General features: G+C 37.8%; 1 protein-coding gene across 8 annotated transcripts in view; it reads right to left on the bottom strand.

The window, feature by feature from the left end:
- Positions 1-24,353, bottom strand: part of SLC17A5 (solute carrier family 17 member 5) — a 48,676-nt gene that overhangs the window by 17,058 nt on the left and 7,265 nt on the right. For 3 of the 8 annotated variants that reach the window (XM_021693170.2, XM_044917278.1, XM_044917274.1), the window contains 8 exons: positions 23,717-23,913; positions 21,561-21,794; positions 17,621-17,708; positions 15,252-15,338; positions 13,114-13,232; positions 8,245-8,403; positions 5,964-6,096; positions 4,398-4,545 (listed from right to left, as the gene is read on the bottom strand). In XM_021693170.2, coding sequence (XP_021548845.1) covers positions 4,398-4,545; positions 5,964-6,096; positions 8,245-8,403; positions 13,114-13,232; positions 15,252-15,338; positions 17,621-17,708; positions 21,561-21,794; positions 23,717-23,913 — 1,165 coding nt within the window. The remainder of the gene's footprint in view (positions 1-4,397; positions 4,546-5,963; positions 6,097-8,244; positions 8,404-13,113; positions 13,233-15,251; positions 15,339-17,620; positions 17,709-21,560; positions 21,795-23,716; positions 23,914-24,353) is intronic. The other 5 variants (XM_044917275.1, XM_044917277.1, XM_044917276.1 and 2 more) reach the window with 5 other exon arrangements.

The following is a 24,353-nucleotide window of genomic DNA, read 5'->3' as shown; positions in this document are numbered from 1 at the left end:
TTTAAGTAAGCTCTATGCCCAACATGGGGCTTGAACTCACCACCCTGAGATCAAGAGTCACATGCTCTACTGAGCCAGCCAGGGTCCCCTGTAGATACTTTTTAGAGCTATTTAAATACATATAATGTAGCTGATATGTGAACTGAGCTTTTTTTTTTTTTAAATTTTATTTATTTATTTGACAGAGAGAGACATAGCGAGAGCAGGAACACAAGCAGGGGGAGTGGGAGAGGAAGAAGCAGACTTCCCGCAGAGCAGGGAGCCCGATGTGGGACTCGATCCCAGGACGCTGGGATCATGACCTGAGCCGAAGGCAGACGCTTAACGACTGAGCCGCCCAGGCGCCCTGAACTCAGCTTTAACCCAGCAATTTCTCTAATTAACAGTTATGATTACAGAAATGAAGAGATAACTAAACAAGTTTCATTTACTAGAATTAGGAAATAATAACATCATAATAAAAGTGGGCGCCTGGGTGGCTCAGTTGGTTAAGCGACTGCCTTCGGCTCAGGTCATGATCCTGGAGTCCCAGGATCGAGTCCCAGGATCGAGTCCCGCATCGGGCTCCCTGCTCGGCAGGGAGTCTGCTTTGCCCTCTGACCCTATCCCCTCTCATGTGTTCTCTCTCATTCTCTCTCTCTCAAAATAAATAAATAAAATCTTTAAAAAAAAAAAAGTAATATACATTTAAAGCTGTCATCTTTTGCTACTTTGTAGAGAAAGGCGTCCCTACAATTCACTCTAAAAAGATTTACAAGTCTATGCTGGTACCTTTATAATTCTATGAAGGATTGAAGGATCACTTCAACATCCCAAAGATAAGAAAGTAAAAAAAGGCTTAAAACAAGGTCTAGTACATGGTATTCAGCATACAAAGATGTAAAAGAAATAATTTGATAAAATGGCAGACTTTTGTTTCTATTTGTAAATAAACCTTTGACAACAGTCAATGGTTCAAGTGATTTCTAAGTAGTAACTAACCTCTGCTTAGGAGAGGCAATCTAACTTAGTAATGAAAGCATATGATCTCTTGCCAGGCCCTTAGTTTCTAAACACCACTCTTCACTAAAAGGAACCAGTGTTCCTTGGAGAAACCACAGATTCCAAGGTATTTCAAGGCAGGGAAGATACAAGATGAATCTGGAACATCTAGTTGTTTCATCAAGAAAGAAGTGGTCAAAGAAGAAGCAGGGTGGGGGGTGGTGAGGGGGTGGGGGAATGTCGATAGGCTACAAGAGCCAGCTTGAAGGGGCACCTATGGCTAACTCTGAGATAATGTGGGCATAAAAACAGATAAGGACAATAATGGATTATAACTCATTAAATAAATTAGGAATCTCTGAGTCCACACTGATGATAGATAAACAAGTGGGGGAGGAGGGAAGGTCTTCCTTACAACAGAATGCCAACTGATAAATGTGGAGGGAAAGATAGGGTGGAAATACCACTGTTTTGAGGCCATAATGGTAAAAACTGGTTTGGCATGGTTCAACAATGGACACTAAATCTAAGTTGGTGGTGGTGAGGGGAGTTTGATGAGGAGCAGGATGTTTGTATGATCTCAAAGCATCTTTCCAGAGCTGCTTTATTAGTTGAAAGGGGAAAAAAGTAAGTAGTTACTAGAGAAACTATAACATCTTGACTGGGTGATCAAAATTAATATTACTAGGGGCTTCTGGATAGGATTCCCTGAGGTCACAGGCCAGTGAATCTGGTCAGGGACACAGTATCTAATCACTACAAGACATGAGAAAAATCCAGAGTGTGGGCATTCCAGGTATATAGGCCAGCATGAGCATAGGGCCAAAGGTGGAAAAGAACGTGTGTGTGTGTGTGTATGTGTGTGTGTGTGTGTGTGTGTGTGTGTCTTGGGGGATATTTTTTGAAAATAAAGAGTAGTTTAGTTCACCTGGGGCAAAGAATACAAAGTAGATGAGGCAGGGAAGGGAGGAATAAAATTATAAAGACAAATTGGGACCATAATATGGGGGATTTTCCATGTTGGCTGAGAATTCTGTATTTAAATTTAATAGAGAATATAAAAACTGATTTTATTATATAATAGTAAAGAAAGAGCTTTAAAGCAAAGTGTTGACATACAATGAAATCAATACCCCAATTTTTTTTTAGAATATGTGAAAGGCTATTTTCTTTCTTCCATTCATGCCATTGATTGAGCACTGACCATGACCCAGCACAGGGCCAGTTCTGGTATGGCTGGGGTCAATAAGATGGACTTGGCCCCTGTGCTCTCAGAGCTTATATTCCCAGAGCTTTTGCTTAGGTTACCTTTTATATCAAATGGTTTCTTGGTCCAATGCCTAAGTGTTGCTGGTTTTCTTTCTTGGTTCCCCACTGTTAAGGGTATAGGTAGCACTGCAGTTCCTACTTTTCTTGGTATGATTATATAAATGAACCACTCAAGGAGGGTGTGCCTCTCCTTGTGCAGAAGCTGTGATATGGATATAGAGCATGTCTCAGTCTGATGAGTTTACATCCAAGTTGGGGAGATAAGAAAGATAAGACTTGCATTTAAAATAATTACAAATCAAAGTAAGGCAGTGAATATAAATGCGTCTAGCATAAAATTATAACTGGAATGCACTGAGAAGAGGAAGAGAAAAAAGTAGGCATTAATGGTCTGGAAAGGCCTAATGAAGAACTGGGGTGTGAACTGGGAAGGGTGCAGACCCGTGGAGAGGAAACAATATTGCCACAGGGGCCGAGAATGAACCTTTAGTAGAAGGCACTGCAAAGTGGCAGATAGGACTCAGCAGGGAGCTGGGCACACTTACAGTCTGATCTATGGAACCTTCTTGGACTTCTTACTTAAGGTACTTATTGAAGGGATGGCAGACTGAGGATTAATAGGAATCAGAAAATTCTGTGGCAGTCCAGGTGTGAAGAATTTGGGATAGGGGAAAGAGGGTACAAGACCACCTATCTTTTCTCCAAAAATAAATTCATATCCATTAAAAATTAAGCACACCAAATCTTCTGGGTTAAAATATTTACACAGCCCCCTCCTCTACCTTGTCAACTGGCCCAAAAGAATCCTAGTAGTATGTGGCCCAGAGAATATTTCCAGAGAGGTAGCTGTAAAAAGAAGTCTGGGCTTAAAAAAAAAAAAAAGAATTCTGGGCTTAAAGGCAAGAATTTTAGGTTCAAGTCTGGGCTCTATCATTTATTAGCTGTGTGATATAAGACAAATCACTTAACTTCTCTGAATCTGAGTCTCTTTAGTCATAAAATAGGTTAAGAATATTTATCTCATTAGGAATGCTTTAAAGATAAAATGAGGTACTGCTTGTGAAAGTGATTTGTAAGCTATCAAGTGCTAGACAAATATATTTGCACATAGGTAAGATAATAATTGGACAAATAACTTGGTCTAGTCTTGGGCATTCATCCATCCAACTAAATGCCCACTATGGGCCAAGCCCCATGGTGAGCCTTGAGGATGGTAATGCAGCGTCTGCCTTCAGAGTTCCTACTCTAGCTGGGTGGACAGACACAAGTTATCATGGGTTATGCATAATGTTTTTATGGGAAACTGTGTACAGAGGTGGTGACAGTTAAAAGTTTAAATTTAAAAACAATCTCATGTGTTAACTATCAGGTAAACTGAAATCTTGTTTAAGAATTTATTTTTTTTTAAGTTTTTTTCTTTTTTATTTGCGGGGGGAGGAGAGGTGCAGAGGGAGAGGGAGAGAGAGTCTTAAAGCAGACTCCTCACTGAGCAGGAGTGGGGGGGTGAGTCTTATGCCATGTGGGGCTTGATCTTGATGCCATGGCGGCCCCTGCCCCCATTCAAGACCTGAGCCAAAACCAATATTTGGGTGCTCAACTGATTGTGTCACTCAGGTGCCCCTTGTTTAAGAATTTAAGGTTATTCCTAGAATAGTCAAATTTATAGAGAAAGAAAGAGGAATGGAGGTTGCCAGGGACTGTGGGGAGGTGAGGAATGGGGAGTTAGTGTTTAATGGGAACAGTTTCAGCTTGGGAAGATGACAAAGTTCTAGAGTTGGATGGTGGTGATGGTTGCATATCATCTTCACACCTGAATAGTTAATACTACAGAACTGTACACTTAAAAATGGTTAAAATGGGGGGTGCCTCCCTGCTCAGTCATTAAGTGTCTGCCTTTGGCTCAGGTCATGATCCCAAGGTCCTGAGATCAAGCCCTGCATTGGGCTCCCTGCTCAGCGGGAAGCCTGTTTCTCCCTCTCCCGCTCCCCCGCTTGTGTTCCCTCTCTCGCTGTCTCTCTCTGTCAAATAAATAAAATCTTAAAAAAAAAAAGGTTAAAATGGTATATTTCATGTTATATATATCTTACCACAATTAAAAAAAAATGAATTTAAAGTCAATCATAGCCAATCTTTATATTGGTACTCACGAAGGAGCGATATCCAGATGGTTGATGCTAAATCCAGAAGAGCAAAAGCCTCCCAGTGTTGTTGATATGGTTAAGAATGCAACAGCCAATGAATAATCACAACCTATAAATCCAGCGGCTACCAAGAATACCGCAGGTCCAATCATTCCTGGAGTTAAAAAGTTATAAACAGAAAAAGAAGCCTCAGTATTAATATTTGCTTGGACTACCTTAATATAGTATAAATCTGAGATTTGATATCACTGCCACCTACTGTAGAAACGCTGTACTGCATAAAAGACTCAGTTTAAATTAGAGTTTTCATGACAAAACAAAAACTGCCGGAAAAAACATAGACATAATGCAACTAATGTAAAAGTAAAAGGAAAATATCACTATGCAATATTATTAAATCTTCCTGTGACCAAGACTCAGCTAAAGTTCTACAAAGAGCAAGAAGAGAATGACTGAAAAATATAGTTCTGGAGAGAAGCTATAGTTGGTACAGAATGAGATTTAAAGTTCATATAACCAAAGAAGATAAATTAAATAAACTCTGTTGAATAAAGTTAGAAAAACATTCCATTTAGGTTTTAGCATTCATAGCAATATACGTATTTTATTATAGGCAGTTAAGCACAAAATACAAGTAACAGGAAGGGACTTAATGAGAGGTTTGCCATTTTTTCTCTGTTCTACAGCAGTGCTATCCAATAACTCTCTGTGATGATGAAAATGTTGTATTTGTATATTTGTATTTGTATTTCAATTAAATGTAAATAGCCATATATGGATAGTGGCTACCATATTGGACAGAGCAGGTGAACAGGAAGCCAAAAAAGGGAAAATTGGATTGACTCTAATGGGATCTATTTTATTTGCAGGTGTGGAAAAATTTCTTGAGAGTTGAAATAAGCAAGCAATACAACAGGACAGCATCTTCTAGCAGTAGCCGCTCAGAAGGTGTTTGTAGAATTATCCTGAATAGGGTCCTTTTACAATGTAATTTCTGAACTATAGCCATCAGAGACTTCCAGGGTCTCTACTTACTCAAGATCTTTAAAAAAAAAGAAATGAAGCAATTGTCCTAGACAGTTTTAAAATTTACCTTTATGAAAACAGTCTGAAACTTATGATTATTGAAGGTTCCTCTGAGTTCTTTGATTTATAGCTCCTCATTTAATGTAATGATGTTAGTAAATGTTTTTGGATTGCAGTTGAAAATGTATTCATTTAGAAAAGGGATGGAGACTTAAAAATATTATTTTCACTACAAACTTAGAGCTGAAAACACAGTGATTTAGAAAATTCTGGAAATGATATTCAGCAAAGCAAGCCATTTTTTATAGTTATAAGACTATGGTAGAGATAATAGGATATGATCAATATTAACCCTCAAAATGCATGGTTCAGAAAGAACTAACCATCCTGTACAGAAATGCACTACATGCATTAAAAATCATGAAAAAAAAATCATGTTTGAATATGTGAACAAAATAAATGACTAATATCATCTTTATTTTGCCTTGCATTATAAACACAGTAAATAATTGTAAACCAAAACAAACCCTGACTCACTTCACTTACCTATCAGGCTAAAAACTCTTCGGACACATATTGTTGAATAATTCCATTTTGCCCTTAAATTGTCAGCAGCTTGACCAGACAGGATCATACATAACCAACAGCCAAAATAAGGCAGTGCGGATAGAAGCCCATTCTGGAAGGAATAAGAAGATACAGAATTAATTATGGGGTGGGGAAGAAGAATCAAAACAACATACACATCCACACATCCAAAATATCCTCAAAAAGGAAATTCATAGCAATATATTGTTGGTATTTACACAGTCCAGTCTGCTCAAGGTAATCTTACATGTTATTTTGGGACTTGGGGTGCAGCTTCAGTAAGAGAGGACAAGTCTATTAGCTATAGATTCTCCCTATGGTCTAGTTTTTGGTCCATTTTCACTTATTTATTTATATTTATATAATCCTTATATATTATATATGTATTATATATTTATATTTAAATTATTATATATAAAATTGTTATAAAATATATAAAATTACTGTAAATATATTTATATATAAACAATTATACTTTCATTTATATTTTAAAATTTATATTATTTATATTTTAAATGATATAACAATTTATATTTTATATAAATATAAAGATAGAAAATATTAAAAATATATTTCTAAATTATTATATAAAATTGTTATATAGTATATATAATTATACATATTTATATTTGTATTTATACAAATATTTTTATAGTAAAATAACATGCAGATACAGAAAACCACATAAATCAAATGTATAGCTTAACGAACTATTCTAGAATGAACACCATCTAGGTCAGGTGCCCAGTGCACTACCACATGCTTTGAGCAGAGCACACAGGTAGTGAGGTGATAGACCTCTATGTTTCCCTCTTCTTTTCCTTTAAGTTGCCACCTAAAAAAATAAAAGCACCAGGAGATATGAAACAATTTATCATGGAAATGTGCTATTTGTTTTGTAGGAAATGATTCAACGGTCAGCTTTTTAGGAAATCACAAATTCTGTAAAATGTAGAACACATACTTGGGGAAAAAAAAGAAGACATTTCTTTCTTCTATTCATTTTTCCCCAGCATAAAGCTAGGGTGCCAAAACTAAATGGTCTAATTTTGATAAGAACAAATGTTTTTATAGTCTGAGAAAGATGGGCACACCTTTTAGTATTTTACAACTAAGGTAGTGTTTTACAAAAAAGGTAGAATGATATTTTATCAGTGGTATTTAAATCTGGTAATAATTCCATTAACCATCATGAATGGTACAAACCAACAAAATCTGTTGATATTTTAAATTTCAGTGTGCTTAAGAAAAGATTCCGTTTTTTTCATCATAGTTTTGTGGTCCTCTATATTCAGATGCTGTATGCTTCTATTTCTACTTCTGTAGCTAAGATTTTTGTTTCTTTCTCGTATTGAGCTGGGTAATTTCTTCTTTAAAGTTTATTCTGTTTAGATTTCTGCAGAGCAGGATCACGTCTATCATTATTTGTGGCAGAATCCTACACATGAATAAACTGAAGCAAATAGAGAAGTGAAATTTCTGATCTTGGTCTTGTTCCCTGATGGGATAAGACTGATAATTCATCAGTTACTGAAATTTTCCACTTAAGGTTCAAATGTTAAAAACTCTCCTAACAACCTAAAACTACCTTCTGCAAACTACTATGAATCTTCAAAATTGGGGACCTGGGTGGCTCAGTCGTTAAGTGTCTGCCTTCGGCTCAGGTCATGATCCCAGCGTCCTGGGATCGAGTCCCACATCGGGCTCCCTGCTCAGTGGGGAGTCTGCTTCTCCCTCTGCCCCTCCCCGCCGCTCATGCTCACTTGCTGGGATCATGACCTGAACCGAAGGCAGACGCTTAACACCCAGGCATCCCAGGAAGCCCTTCTCATACAGCTTTGCAATTATAGCTGGCCAGTGCCTGAATAACGCTGCAGAGCAACCCCTGCACGGGAACCTCATGTCTCCCAAGTTCCCTCTCAGCTGCCAGCAGAGTCCCACCACCAGCCCTTTGACAGGTAGGCTTCAATTTGTCATCTGCTATTCTGGCATATTACTAGGGCCTACTAAGACCTTTCTGGTTAAGGGGGATACCAGCCAAAAGATGCCTTGAATCAAGAACACACACTGAACAAAGAAGGTACAACTGTGAAGCAAAAAGAGCAGTCTCTAGAATTCAGTAGGTGACTGTAAAATCAAAGATACAAAATGACTGAATTTTATATAGATAAAAACAAATCCTGGCTGTAGTTTAGAAATGTATTCTTTATATAAGAAGGAGATGATTATTTTTTCTTACCTCTTGAACATTGAACCTTAGGATCTCCTTCATGTAAGTAGGCAATAACGTCAATAAAGTATAAAAAGTCCAGTTGTAAGAAAAATGTGCAACTACAATAGCCCAAAGAGGCAGTGATTTTAGCATGGGTATCCATGGCACTGACTTCTGTGAAGAAAGCTAAAAAAAATAACAGGCCCAATGAGTATGTGCTACGTTTATATCTGTACCTTATCAGCCAAACTTCCATCTAGAACACATTACCAGCCTTGATTAGTAAATTCCAGAAGTTTTTTTTCCGGGGGGGTAAAGATTTATTTATTTAATTTAATTTATTTATTTTATTTAATTTTTTTTTTAAAGATTTTTTTATTTGACAGAGAGAGGCACAGCGAGAGAGGGAACACAAGCAGGGGGAGTGGGAGAGGGAGAAGCAGGCGTCCCACGGAGCAGGAGGCCCGATGTGGGGCTCGATCCCAGGACCCCAGGTTCATGACCTGAGCCGAAGGCAGACGCTTAACCAACTGAGCCACCCAGGCGCCCCAGATTTATTTATTTTAGAGAGAGAGAGCACGAGCAGGGGAAGGGGGAAAGAGAGAAAAGCAGATGTCCCACTGAGGGTGAAGCCCAATGCGGGGTCGATCTCACAACCTTGAGATCATGACCCCAAGATCATGATCTGAGCTGAAATCAAGACTTACACATTTCACCGACTGAGTCACCCAGGTGCCCCAGTAAATTCCAGAGTTTTAAACCAACTCTTTCAAAATATTAACCAGCAATAGAGAGTCCATGATTCAGGTTGAAAGAAAAAAACAGAAATGTAATCTTATAACTCCTTATGAATGTCAGAATTCACCTGCAGTATTAATTTCTTCATCTATAAAATAGAGAATAGTTTCATAATAAAAATCAGAGGTTGACATAAGGGCAAAGGAATGAGACTGGAAGTCCTATTAGAATTCCTATTTCACTGTCCAATCTTTACTCAATTACAATGACTTATATGAAGGGTGCAATAGAGGTTTGTTTATGCAGCATCTGGAAAAATGGTCTTCAAAGTAGGTGTAAGCACCCAAGGGGGATGTAAGATGACCCCTTGCTGTATGGAAGAACATTTTAGAACTTTTTTTTTTTTTTAAAGATTTTATTTCTTTGTCAGAGGGAGAGAGAGCATGAGCAGGGGGAGCGGCAGGCAGAGGGAGAAGGAGGCTCCCCGCTGAGCAAGGAGCCCAATGCGGGACTTGATCCCAGGACCAGAGCCGAAGGCATCCCCATTTTAGAATTTCTATCTACACTCACTTTTATTCTAAAAAAGAGAAACTAGGGCACCTGGGTGGCTCAGATGGTTAAGTGTCTGCCTTCGGCTCAGGTCACGATCCCAGGGTCCTGGGATTGGGCCCCTCATCGGGCTCCCTGCTCCTTGGGAGCCTGCTTCTCCCTCTGCCTCTCTCTCTCTCTCATGAATAAATAAATAAAATCTTTAGTAACAAAAAAAAAATAAAATAAATAAAAAAGAGAAACTAAACTCCATTAATATTTAATAACTAGGTTGGCCCTGGAGTATGTCGGACAGTCACATATGGTATCATCTCCCCAGTTTGAAGGGGTTAATGGCGTCCTCACTTGTCGGCTTGCTCACTACAAGACTACAACATAGTACAGTTTACACCCACCTTCTTAAGTGGGTTTATGGATTTTATTAGCCAGCTTTAGTGAAAACAAATCTATAAAATTGACAGTATCTTCAAAAGATTCTAACAGAGAAAGTCATGGAAGAGAATTCTAATAAGGCAGGTACAGAAGAACACTAAGACAATAGTGGAACTGACACTTTTCCTCATCAGTCCTTTGTCAGCTACCTCACCAAGCAGAGTCATGGTAGGCTTATCAAATACAACATATTCAACTCCGCTCCCATTAAACATTATTATTACTAATTTTTAAGTGATAAAAAGGTTTTTCCTATTAAAATTTCAAATTCATGTACATACTGTTTATTTCATTTTATTTACTCTTTAAAAAAATCTATTTCTAGACATGTTTTATAATACATATAAGTACAGGAGTACATGTAGATAGCCATGAACAAATATACATATATTCAGAGTGTTAGTCCCCACCTTTTTATTGATGCATGATTAAGAAGCCTGAATCCACTAGCCTGGAGCATCAGATTATTACATTTCCTATACACTGAGGCGTTACGGTTTCTTTCTCAAAAGCTAACAGAGCAATCTATGTTTCTGCTTCCAAGGTTCACGGTTATTTCAAAGAGGGGAAGAACTATTATTAACCTTCTTGTGGCTTTCTTTTCCTAGGGACTTTTTATCTGACGCGGTAGATATACTCTTGTGTTCTCCACGCTGTATCAAAGATGTAGGGGATTTGGGGGAAGAGAAGGAGAGGGAACATTTATTTTTATATAGTAGCATATATCATATTGAAATTATGTTCACCCATGTCTGTCTCCCTCTGGAGATCACAGGTACCACAGGAACCCTGTCTTGTTCATTTTCTTTCTCGTATTAATTTTTAAGTCCTCAGTACCTGACAAAGAACCTAGGACATGGTAATTCTCAAAAAATGTTTGAAGAATGAATGAAGTACAGCAGATACTGCACATTTCTTAGATGCAACATTTAAAGGTGGAGCTTCATGTAATGTTATAACATTTCTTTTCTTTTTTTTAAAGTAAATTCTCTGCCCAACATGGGGCTCAAACTTACAACCCTGAGATCAAGAGTCACATGCTCTACCAACTGAGCCAGCCAGGCACCTTTATTTTATGACATCTTTAACCACAGCATCATCTGGTTTAAGAATGTGGTTTGGAATTCTATGAAACGTAATCCTCCTAACTCCTCTTGCTTCTGAATATTCTATTTTCTGAAGCATATGGAAAAACAAATTAACCTTAAGTTTGGATAAAGGACAGCTTTAGACACATATCAAGGTAGAGAAAAAAAGCTTTAAAAAAAATCTAAATAAACTAAAAGGTTTCATAAGTCCATAAAAATAATGATAAAAATGAAGTATTGAAATAAGTAAGCTGTTGACCATCAATGCTGAGGAAATGTGACAAGACGAATCAAGTTTTATATGGCAAGATCTCACAATGCATTAAATTATTTTTATCTGTTCCTTAGGGAAAAAAATGGGGGATTCATTTGATTAACATCTCAGAGGACACCAAGATCTCAAAGTAACTTTATTTATTATATTGTGATTTCTTCTGAGTTTTTGCCAACCTTAAGACCAAGAGGTGCCATATTTCTTAAAGTTCAGCAGCTTATAGAGCAGCAAAATTTTTTTTTTTTTTTAAAGATTTTATTTATTTATTTGAGACAGAGAGAATGAGAGAGAGCACATGAGAGGGGGGAGGGTCAGAGGGAGAAGCAGACTCCCCGCCGTGCAGGGAGCCCGATGCGGGACTCGATCCAGGGACTCCAGGATCATGACCTGAGCCGAAGGCAGTCGCTTAACCAACTGAGCCACCCAGGCGCCCTAGAGCAGCAAAATTTAAAAACTTAAAAAGAAAGGTGAATGAGTAAGTATTTAATTGCTGCCTTGTTATACTATATATAAAAACTGAAAATATCAATAAGAACTTAATGGGTAAGAAAAGTTTTATATAAAATATTTTGTTCTTAAACTAATAAAGTAATTATGAAGGCATTAAAATGCTAAACAAGACTGTATATATTTTAATTTTTCCTGACTTTTCATGTTCTTCTTTTATTCCCTCCAAAAGACAAATATTTTGTTTCCATGACTTGGAAGATTTACTGTATTAAATTATGACAGACTTTTATTTCTGGCATGCTAAATCTAGCTTTAATAACATAAATTTTTTTCCAAGGATCTACTCTAGAGGAGCAAATAGGTAGGTGTATGTCATATAATATAACAAATGTGCTGTCTTCCTTATTAAATCACACTCATTTAAAATACAGATAAGGGGTTCGGGGAGGGGAAAAAAGAAAAGAGAAAAATAAATAAATAAAATGCAGATAAAAATACTAGTTTTCTAACAACTAACATTTTATTTTCTATTAATTAAGAAGACAAATTTAAGACTTATTGATAACCATTACTCTAGAAGGTTTAGAGCAACTTATAGGGGCACCTGGCTGGCTCAGTTGGTAGAGCATGCACCTCTTGATCTCAGGATTGTGCGTCTGAGTCCCACATTGGGTGTAGAGATTACTTTAAAAAAATAAAAATTAAAGTGACTTATAAAAGTAACTTTTTCCATTAATTTAATCTTGAAAGAATTGGAATTTCTCATATAAAACAAACCAATACTTCATTTATTTCATTTGTCTGCACTCTACTTTGCCCAGAACATGCATAATAGAAATATCTCTTTAAAAAATTGGTACCTCAAATCTGAAGGAAAAAAGGTTCTGAAGCTGTTTTATTTTTTTTTAATTTTTATTTATTTATTTATTTATTTATTTATTTATTTATTTATTCATTTGAGACACAGAGATAGAGAGAGCATGAGCAGGGGGAGAGGCAGAGGGAGAGGGAGAAGCAGGTTCCCCGCTGAGCCAGGAGCCTGACGCGGGGCTCGATCCCAGGACCCCGGGATCATGACCTGAGCCAAAGGCAGACGCTCAACCATCACCCAGGCGCCCCCTGAAGTTGTTTTAAAAATGTGCCAAGGTCCATACCTGATTTTTTTTTTTTTTTAAGATTTTATTTATTTATTTGACAGAAAGAGACACAGCGAGAGAGGGAAACAAGCAGGGGGAGTGGGAGAGGGAGAAGCAGGCTTCCTGCAGAGCAGGGAGCCCGACGCGGGGCTCAATCCCAGGACCCTGGGATCACGACCTGAGCCGAAGGCAGACGCTTAACGACTGAGCCACCCAGGCGCCCCCATACCTGATTTTTTAATGATGAAAGAATATATTCTTTTTCATGGCGGGAGATTGTCTTGTGAGTTTCTGGCGTTTCGCTAACTAAAAAGATCCATAAAATAAACCAAATGATGCCAACTATACCTTAAAATAAGAAAATAAGTTAAATAAAATTAGAATGCACCAACAACAACTTTTACATGTCTTGAAAAAGTTATGTAATTATTAATTATCAACATAAAATTGGTTTCAGCTTAGTGTTGATTTTAAGTTCCACTCATAATTTCCTAACGGGATACTTGCTATCTGCATTATTTCCTATCAGTTTTGAATAGAACAACTTTAACCACATGACTCTGCCTATCAGAGTCTATCAGACAAATATTTAAAAAAAAAATTTCCACAATCTATTATTTCCACAGATTATCTGTTTTCACTCATTGATTCGTTTTTTGTTTAGATTGCAGATGTATTTTCTGCATGAAATGTCTACATGGCAATCTAATTTATTAAAAGCATGTATCAAATCCATCAAAATCCTTGAGGAGAACACAAGCAGCAACCTCTTCCACTTCAGCCACAGCAACTTCCTAGAAACATCGCCAAAGGCAAGGGAAGCAAGGGCAAAAATGAACTATTGGGACTTCATCAAGATAAAAAGCTTTTGCACAGCAAAGGAAACAGTCAACAAGACCAAAAGACAACCGACAGAATGGGAGAAGATATTTGCAAATGACATATCAGATAAAGGGCTAGTACCCAAAATCTATAAAGAACTTATCAAACTCAACACCCAGAGAACAACTAATCCAATCAAGAAATGGGCAGAAGACATGAACAGACATTTCTGCAAAGAAGACATCCAAATGGCCAACAGACACATGAAAAAGTGCTCAACATCACTCGGCATTAGGGAAATACAAAGCAAAACCTCAATGAGATACCACCTCACACCAGTCAGAATGGCTAAAATTAACAAGTCAGGAAATGACAGATGTTGGCGGGGATGCAGAGAAAGGGGAACCCTCCTACACGGTTGGTGGGAATGCAAGCTGGTGCAGCCACTCTGGAAAACAGTATGGAGGTTCCTAAAAAGGTTGAAAATAGAGCTATTGTATGACCCAGCAATTGCACTACTGGTATTTACCCCAAAGATACAAATGTAGTGATCCGAAGGGGCACCTGCAACCCAATTTTTATAGCAGCAATGTCCACGATAGCCAAACTATGGAAAGAGCCTAAATGTCCATCAACAGATGAATGGATAAAGAAGATGTATACACACACACACACACACACACACACACACACACACACGCTGGAATATTATGCAGCCATCAAAAAATGAAATCTTGCCATTTGCAACAACGTGGATGGAACTAGAGGGTATTATGCTAAGTGAAATAAGTCAATCAGAGAAGACAAATATCATATGATCTCACTGATATGAGGAATTTGAGAAACAAGACAGAGGATGATAGGGGAAGGGAGGGAAAAATGAAACAAGATGAAACCAGAGAGGGAGACAAACCATAAGAGACTCTTAATCTCAGGAAACAAAGTGAGGGTGGCTGGAGTGGTTGGGGATGGGAGGGATGGGGTGGCTGGGTGATGGACATTGGGGAGGGTATGTGCTATGGTGAGTGCTGTGAATTGTGTAAGACTGATGAATCACAGACCTGCACCCCTGAAACAAATAATACATTATATGTTAATAAAAAAATAAAAAAAATAAAAGCATGTATCATCCTGCTAATGAGATTGAGAAATGAAAGGTCCTGGGACTGAATAAAAAGAGAAAAAGATTAAAGTTACCAAGTGAGGGCATCCTACTTTGCTTGAGAAAAAATCTTCTCAAAATAAAAATTTTTATAATAACCCACACTGTAATTTTTGATAGTGAGTATGGCATTAAAGTCTTGGATTCAACAGCAGTTTCTATTGAGAAATATTCCAAAATTAACATCATATCATAACTCAACTAGATCATTTTAACTATATAAAGTTAAGAGACAGATTATCAGTAAGTATTTTAGAACTTTGTGGTTTAGGAGTTGGCAACTTCAGTTATTAGGAATATATATTTTTAACCAAGTATTATACTACTATTACATTTTGGATTTGTTACATTATGATTTAAGTTAAATTTTTGAGAAAACTTACCAAAAAGGTAGAAAACATAAGTCCAATCCATATAGAAACAAATTATTCCAGAAAGAGGAAGAGAAATTACTGTCCCAAGCTGTGCTCCTAGAACAACAATAAAGACTTTGTAAACTTTCTAGAGAAATGAACAAAGAGGGGATAGGTCTACTGCTTAAGGAAGATGGGTAACAGATTCTCTCAAGGAATCATTTGCTAGAAAACCCACAATATGTAAAACATACACATTAATTTGTAATTACACTGGTTACAACTATGTAGCTACTGATGAATTAGAATGCATCAATCAGTATAGGACCCATTATAATATGAGCTAGTAAATGCCACATAAATAAATAAATAAATAAAATCTTTAAAAAAAAAAAGAAATTCAGGTGTTTGGGGAAAGGTTCAAAGATCTAAGGCTGATAAACATAACGTACTGCAGTACAATTGATGAGATAAGAATGAAGCTTTTAGTAATCTAATTTGCCCAAAATATATTACAAATGATTGTTTCAGATAAATAAATAATGTAATTCATTTTTTAAAAAGATTTTATTTATTTATTTGAGAGAGAGAGCAGTAGAGGGAGAGGGAGAAGCAGGCTCCCCACAGAGCAGAGAGCCCGATGCGGGACTCGATCCCAGGACCCCAAGATCATGACCTGAGTCGAAGGCAGACGCTTAACTGACTGAGCCACTCAGGTGCCCCATAATGAAATTTATTTTAATCACCAAATAGAAGACAACTTAGTAGGTCGAGTGGCAGTTAAAATAATCAGATATTGCTTCTGGTGTCAAGTTTTAGAGGAGATAAAAATAAACAAATAATTATTACGTGTTAGAAAGTGTTAAGTGTCACAGAGCAATGTGGAAGTTCAAATATGGGACAGATGACCTCTGACTCCCAGAGGTCAGGAAAAGATATAAGAAGCAGCAATAGACTTTGAAAGATGGGTAAGATTTTTGTCCCATAGAGGCAGATGTAATAGGACAAGTAAAGGAATGAAGTAGGGAAGCAGAGAGTGGGTTTGGGAACTTTGCTTGGGTGAAGGAAAGGAACAGAAGATAAAGGCTGGAAAAATAGGTTGGATAGTAACTGAATATCTACTCCACTTCAGGCACTATGTGCTAGGGATTAGCCTAGCTGAAATGAAGTGGTGAAGACTGTAAAGAATCTTGACCCCAGTTCTAGCTTAGGCTTCACTCAATAGGTAAAGGGGAACCATAGCTAGTACCTGCTCATGAACTTATATCGGATTTCTCATGTTGACCTTTACATAGCTGTAAGAAGCATCTTCTTAAAATGTAAATTGGATCGTGTCTCTCTCTTGATTAAACACCTCTGATGTCTCCTCACTGTATTTTGGAAAAAAAAAAATAACAACTACATTTCTTCCTGTGGCTCTAAGGCCTGATATAATCTGGTTCTTGTCTATTTCTCCAACCTCATCTTACGCCATTCTCCCCTTTATTCATTAAGTTCTAGCCACCCACAGTGGTTTTTCATTTCTTTGAACTCTTATGTTATTTCCTGCCTGAGAGCCCTTGTACATGCTGTTCTGGTTGGCTGGAATGCTCCTTCTTCTGCTCTTTGCATGACTGGTTCATTTTTATCCTGCAGATTTTAGCTTAAAGGTGACCACAGAGAGGTCTTTCTCAACCACTGTATTTAAAAGCAGTCAGGTCCAAAAGTATTCATTCGGTGTGTGATCTGGTAAAACTATAATTCACATATAAAGCTCATGCTATCTCACCTATTGATTAAAATGATGGCAAATAAATGCATAGAAAAAAGATGTATGAAGAGATGATTGTCTAATGATATGCTCATTAGACAATCAGATTAGAAATCACAATTTAAGGACAAAAGTGTTCAATTTTTCAGCTATTGGACCTTAAAAAAAAACAAACCATAGCATTCTTTATATGAACATCTGAACAAGCAACATGTTTTGAAATAAATGATGGCGGGGCGCCTGGGTGGCTCAGTTGGTTAAGCGACTGCCTTCGGCTCAGGTCATGATCCTGGAGTCCTGGGATCGAGTCCCACATTGGGCTCCCTGCTCGGCGGGGAGTCTGCTTCTCCCTCTGACCTTCCCCCTCTCATGCTCTCTCTCTCTCTAATAAATAAATAATAAATAATCTTTAAAAAAAAAGAAAGAAATGATGGCAGTGGAGAAAATGACATGAGTCAACTAAGCCACATTGCTATATGTTGTTGAGCTGAAGAGAAAATTTAATAATAAAATTATACCTCCAAAAGTTGATTTTCACCCAAAGGAGGCATCTGACATCATTCTGGTGTGAAGCCTTTTTTTTTTTAATCTAAGGCTGATATATACATAACAAATTGTAGCAAAATTTTTACAAGAATAGTTGTCTCACCTGCATATGAAATGCTAAGAAGCTTGCTTCTTTCAAGAGGGGGAGCCCAAGAAGACCACATGGCATGCATAGCTGGAAATGTAACACCCTGAGGAGGGGAAAAAGATATTTCTGCTGAAATATAAGGTAGTTTTTTTTTTTTTTAAGATTTTATTTATTTATTTGACAGAGAGAGACACAGCTAGAGAGGGAACACAAGCGGGGGCAATGGGAGAAGGAGAAGCAGGCTTTCCGCGGAACAGGGAGCCCCCAGGACCCTGGGATCATGACCTGAGCCAAGGGCAGATGCTTAACAACTGAGCCACCAGGGCGCCCCAAGGTAGTTTTGTTAATGTTTTAATTCAGTTGAGTCTTTTGTTGTAAGAGAAATTTTTTTTTTTTAAGTTTTTAAAAAGTTTTTTTTAGAGTTTGGTGGTTTTTTTGTTTTTGTTTTTTTTAGATTTTGCTTATTTATTTGTCAGAGAGAGAGAGAGAGACAGCAAGCCCACAAGCAGGGGGAGGGGCAGAGGGAGAAGCAGGCTCCCCGCTGAGCAAGGAGCCCAATGCGGGATTTGATCCCAGGACCCTGGGATCATGACCTGAGCTGAAGGCAGATGCTTAACCGACTGAGCCACCCAGGTGTCCCTGTAAGAGAAATTTCTGGATAAGAACCAAACTAGAATTGGGTTCCATGAGGTGAGATGTTTACACAGTGCTGAGTAAAAGTACCTTATAGTGAAGTACTTCCAAAATCTGAACAAAGATTTGTGGGTTCTGTCAGCTGGTTTGAGGACTACAAGGTAAGGATTTACAATAAATCTAAAAGAATACACTGCATGATGACATAAAGGAATCTCTCTCAAGGTCAATTTTACTCATTCACTTTATTAATAGCCTGAATGAAATGGGAATATTACTACCAATATATAACTTAAAAAAATGCTGAGCTAATACTTTGGGATACTGGAAGAAAATTCAAATTGACCTTAATAAGAAAAATTGTCCTTCAAAAACCTGATGAATTCAATTAGAGTGTTTATAGTCTTTTTTTTTTCTTTTCTTTTCTTGGTGATAGCGAGCTTAGTAAATGTCAATTACTGATAGGAAGAGTCAACAGAGCTGTGGAGGCAGGAGGGTCACAGAGACTTGGGAGAGGAGGAGATGCCAGAGGAGAGGTGGGAGGGAATAGATTTTGGTAGATTCAAAGCAGTGGACTCACAGCTGTGTTTGGCTACTCACTAACTCTGCAGCCTAACAAAGATTAGTTAACCTCCTTGAACTTCAGTTTTTTTATCTGTAAAGCAAAGATAATACTCCCTATCTCACATGATTGTTGTAAAGCTAAAGGGTAGCTAGTGCTATTATTAATGGAGACAAGAATAAATGCTTTGACACTTTGTATTTTCTGCTGATTCCTTTAAAAAAAAGAAGAAGAAGAAGAAGAAAGAAATAAAGAAATACCAGTGGAGGGCAAAAATGATTTAGGCAGGGGCAACTGGGTGGCTCAGTTGGTTCATGGTCCAACTCTTGATTTTGGCTCAGGTAATGATCTCAGGGTCGTGAGATGGAGCCCTGCATTGGGCTCCACACTCGGTGGGAAGTCTACTTGAGATTTTCTCTCTCCCTCTGCTCCCCTGCTGAGCTCTCTCTCCCAAATAAATATATAAAATTTTTTTTAAAGATTTTATTTATTTATTTTTGAGAGAGCGAGAGAGAGCATAGAGGCAGAGGGAGAGGGAGAAGCAGACTCCCCAATGAGCAGAGAGCCTGATGCAGGGCTCGATCCCAGGACCCCAGGATCATGACCTGAGCTGAAGGCAGATGCTCAACCAACTGAGCTACCCAGGTGCCCCTAAATAAATAAAATCTTAAAAAAATTATTTAGGCAGCATTGCAAGTTGATAAGAATCTGTATCATGGGGCATCCACAGGATGAATCATTACAGAATAAAGATTAAGGTGTTGGGAAATATGCACAGAGGTTATGTTGTGAAAAAATTTATTATAAAATCCTAGGGATCATGTAGATATATTTATGGTGAATCAGATGCTAGAGATGAAAGATGCTGACCTAAGTTTATGGATGAGGCAATGTACATGTGATACATACTGGAGGAACAGAGAAAGATAAAAGAAGAATAAACACAACTTAACTTCTATTCAGAAGTAACACAGTTACTTGAGATAGCAGTAGTAAGATAATATACTATAATGCTATATTAGTGGCATAAACAAACAGGAAGCTAATATATGGGAATACATTCAGCAAGGAGATTCAATATCTGGATCAGAGAAAATATACTACAATTAAGTATATTTTACTTATGTCAGAAGAGGAACCTGGTAATAAGGGAGTAATTTTTATTTTGTAGTCAAAAGAGTTTATTTAGTACATCTCTATTTGATAAGAACAAAATAAGAATGCTCGGATGAGTGATCAAAGCTTAAAAAAAAAGTAGTACTTGGCAATTTCCAAAGTATTCTAGCAATCATTATCACACCTGAGCTGTGACTGAGGATGGGGCAGGTATTTTAGTCCCAATTTTAAAAATTATGGAACTGAGGTCTAGAGATTTATGTAAGGTTTCACCATTAGATACAGGATTGTTATTACTCAAACTCTGATCTTATGACTCCAGTCAGTGTTTTTCCAACACAGCATGATACATTGCTACCTAACATAAGCTTAATGCTATAAACCAAACCCGGAGGACAACAACTCGCTTGGGTTACAGGAATGTTAAGAGCAAAATTAACCTATGTCTCAGTTTCAAAGGTAGAAGCTCAAAGTCAGAAACAAAAAGAGATCACTATTTAAAGATAGAGGTACTGGGAGCACCTGGGTGGCACAGTCGGTTGAACGTCCAACTCCTGATTCGGCTCAGGTCATGATCTTAGGGTCGTGGGATCAAGCCCCGTGTTGGGCTCTGTGCTGGGCATGGAGCCTGCTTAAGATTCTCTCTCTCCCTCTCCCTCCCTCTGTCTCTCCTCCCTGCCTCTCTAAAATAAATAAATAAATAAATAAATAAATAAATAAATAAATAAATGGAATCATATTATGAAATGCAAAAGAGAAGTGGGAAGGAAAAGAAAGATAAGGAATTAAAATTTTTGAGTGATAAAAATCTTAGGAGGGAGGAAAAAAGATAAAAATTGATAACAATTCCCAAAGCAGCAGAAAGGTCAGAAGAATCACAAAAGTAAAGAAAGATAGTTATATAAAATGATAAATTATTTGTCTCTAAGCTAGGGAACCAGAAAAAAGAACAAAGAGGAAGCTCTATGAATAACAACACATCTAAAGTAAAACAAGGCAACCTGACAATCCATTGTGTAAAATGTGTTTTAGATCTGGGCAATCAATGATAAGGCAGAGATAAACTGTGGCCAAGTTCCAAAGGTAAGGATGGTCTGTCCATCTTAACCATTTTAACAGTGGTTTATCTTCTTATCTCCTGAAGTAGGAGTGAGTAGGAGGAGGGGCTGTGAAGTGTCCCCTGGAAAATGTTTTCTCTGATCTTTTAGCAAATCTTCCATTTTCTGCATGCTCCCATTCAAGAGCTCATTGACCTCACTGATATGCAATCTACTCAGGTTATTTTCTAGTTAATCATTTTTCTTTTCTTTTTTTTTTAAAGAATATTATTTATTTATTTGAGAGAGAGAGAGCACGAGTGGGGCCAAGGGGGAGAGGCAGGGGGAGAAGCAGACTCCCAGCCAAGCAGGGAGCCCTATGCGGGACTCCATCCCAGGACCTTGAGATCATGACCTGAGCTGAAGGCAGATGCTTAACTGACTGAGCCACCCAGGCACCCCAATTATCTTTCTAATTAAAAAATAAAGCCCTATTATCTTCCGATGTCAATTTTTGGTTTATATTCATACCAAAGAATGATATCTTTAAGAAGACAAGAAAGTGATACAGGGTAAGAGGAAAAATAAAAGAGAGAAAAAAAATTACCTCTCCCAGTCCTTCTAGTGCCCTGAGTACAATGAGGGCTCCAACTCCAAAATCTGCAGCAATGGGAGTGAACAGGGTGAAGATAGCAGTGCCAAGGATCCCAAATCCTAGCAGCAGTTTCCCCCCCACTTTGCTCGCAATATATCCTCCAGGAATCTGGGTGATGATGTAGCCATAAAAAAAGGAACCGAGAATCCATCCTTGAGTTTCTGCATCCCACTGGTACCTTTTACCCTACAAAGAGGAGGAGGAAAAAAAAACAACAACATTTTAAGACCTTGACTAAATAGCTCCTTTGTCTAATTGGCAGGTTAGTACATATAAATGTAATTTTGAACCACTGTTTCAGACGGAAGAACTTGCAAACTTTCTATCAGGTAGGTGAGTCACCACAGCATAGGCATGCAATTTCTAGAAGTGAATGGAAAATAATTGAAAGCCATAAATTTCAAGAAGGCCTGTTACTTTATGAAACTAGACTATAGGATGAGTTGTAGAGGCTTTGTAACGATCATAACTAAGAAAGCTCAAAAAAGAGGCACAGACTTAATCCAGAAATTCTACCAAACAGAATATTGTAGTGGCTGAACTAGGCTTTGGAGCCATGGCTGGGTTCAAGCCTAGCTCTATTACTTACTGGATTTGCGGTCTGGGAAGATTAAATGAAAAAAGCCTGACACACACTTAAGTGTTCACTTAATGTTGGTTATTAGTATGCACAAATATAGATCATTAATATCTCCCTGATTCAGAACAAGTACTTGCACAAGCATATTAAACAAGACAAAAGAGGGGCGCCTGGGTGGCTCAGACGGTTAAGCGTCTGCCTTCGGCTCAGGTCATGATCCCAGGATCCTGGGATCGAGTCCCGCATCGGGCTCCCTGCTCCGCGGGGAGCCTGCTTCTCCCTCTGCCTCTGTCTCTCGTGAATGAATAAATAAATAAAATCTTTAAAAAAAAAAAAAACAAGACAAAAGAGCAAGCATTTAAACCAAGCCATAGACTCCATGTGAGTAGGAGATGTCTTTTAATTAGTAGCAGTACATAGTGAGGTCATAATGAAGATTTAGTGACTCATCTGAATATCTGACATCTTTAATTCACATAGTTGTATCACTGAGCCAATGTGTCAAGAACCATCTCAGGATTTCTTTTTACTGCTGATATAAGGCAGATGAAGATAACTAGCTAGATCAACAAAAGCATTTGCCAAATGGAAAGATACAAAGCACCCCTCTAATTATCCTTATTTGAAGTACCAATTTGTGGCTTATCTGTAGAATTCTTGGACCTCATGAACCGTCCAGCAGTTATAAGTCACAGGTTGAAGTAGGGAAAGTGGGTGATGTGTACTCAAATATGTATTCAGCAACGTTATTAAAGTCAAATAAAAAACTCTTTTGGTACGTCATTATTTTGTATGTTTGGTTGTTTGGGCAGAAACCCTCTTCTGAGCTTGGATGCTCTTGTGTATAAACGGCAGAGGAGACTAACCCAAGTGTGATCTGGCTCCTTTGTGAGCGCTGAAAATGGATGAAGATATACCATAAAAAGGACACCAGCCTTTTCTCCTTCTCTATCTCCCCATGTCATAAGCAAAACAAAATATTTAATGTATGTAAAACTCAATTATGAACAAATGATGAACACATACTTATCAATTCCACTATAACATGAAGCAGGCAAAGTGACTCAAGCAGCTTATGTTAGGCATGTATAAACTTTGGAAAATAACGTCCTAAGAAATTGACCTGATTCTTCAGCCTGCAGATGACCTAAGCTCTCTTGCAACCATAACCTTTTAAGTAAAATAGCTATTGCAGAATAGTCCCATAAAAACTATACAGCAACATCAAAAACAATCAAATTTCCTGGTATGCTAAACAGGTTTTTCCAAATTATCTTCAAGGATGGTTGGTATGTTTATAGAGGAAACTGAGAAACTACTTTTCAAACAGATCAAAGTGTATTACACCAAGAAGCAGTAGCTGTAGTTACCTTACTGTTCAACTAGTTCCTGAAAAAAGCACAAAAGAAAAACATTCAGAGCTTCCATGCATAAAGTGTTTGTGGTTTTTGTAGGATGAAGAAAGACCTTTCAATATTTTTACTTGGATGTATTTAAGGATTAAGATTGTTTAAAAAGTAGCACTTACCGTTTGATTGTGAAGAACTTTTATGGGAGCAGAATGCTCTGCACACTCCTTAGAAGTTCTGTTATCTGCTGAAGTTGTATTTGAATCTACCATATCCACTAACGCAACACTCAGATTCACACGTAATGCATAGAGAACGAAGAAACCAAAAAAAGCCAAAACTGCTAAGTTGTAGCGAGCAGAGCAGCACGCTGGAGCTGAAACAGATATTGGGAGACAGGTTTCAGTAGAATGACTTAGATGATATTGTCTAAATTACTGAAAAGGTTACTTTTTAGAAGTACACAAATTAATGAATCATGAATAGTTTTCTGAGAATATTTTCAGATTAAGCATATCTAAAAACATTTATCAAAGAGAATTTGTCTTCGGTAGCTGTAGTTTTGATAAACATTTAACACGTGAGAGCCTGAACTGTAAGACAGTTTCTTAAAACATGAAGGCAATAGCTTTATCAACTTTGCTCAGAAAAATCTTCATTACAGGGGCGCCTGGGTGGTTCAGTCGGTTAAGCATCTGACTTTTGATTTTGGCTCAGGTCACAATCTCAGGATTGTGAGACTGAGCCCCATGTTGACTCTGCACTGGGCGCAGAGCCCGCCTGAGATTCTCTCTTCCCCTTTCTCTGCCCCCCCCC

This window comes from Neomonachus schauinslandi, chromosome 8 (assembly GCF_002201575.2).
Source record: "Neomonachus schauinslandi chromosome 8, ASM220157v2, whole genome shotgun sequence".
Taxonomy (NCBI): Eukaryota; Metazoa; Chordata; class Mammalia; order Carnivora; family Phocidae; genus Neomonachus; species Neomonachus schauinslandi.
This window is presented reverse-complemented; position numbering and strand designations above follow the sequence as displayed.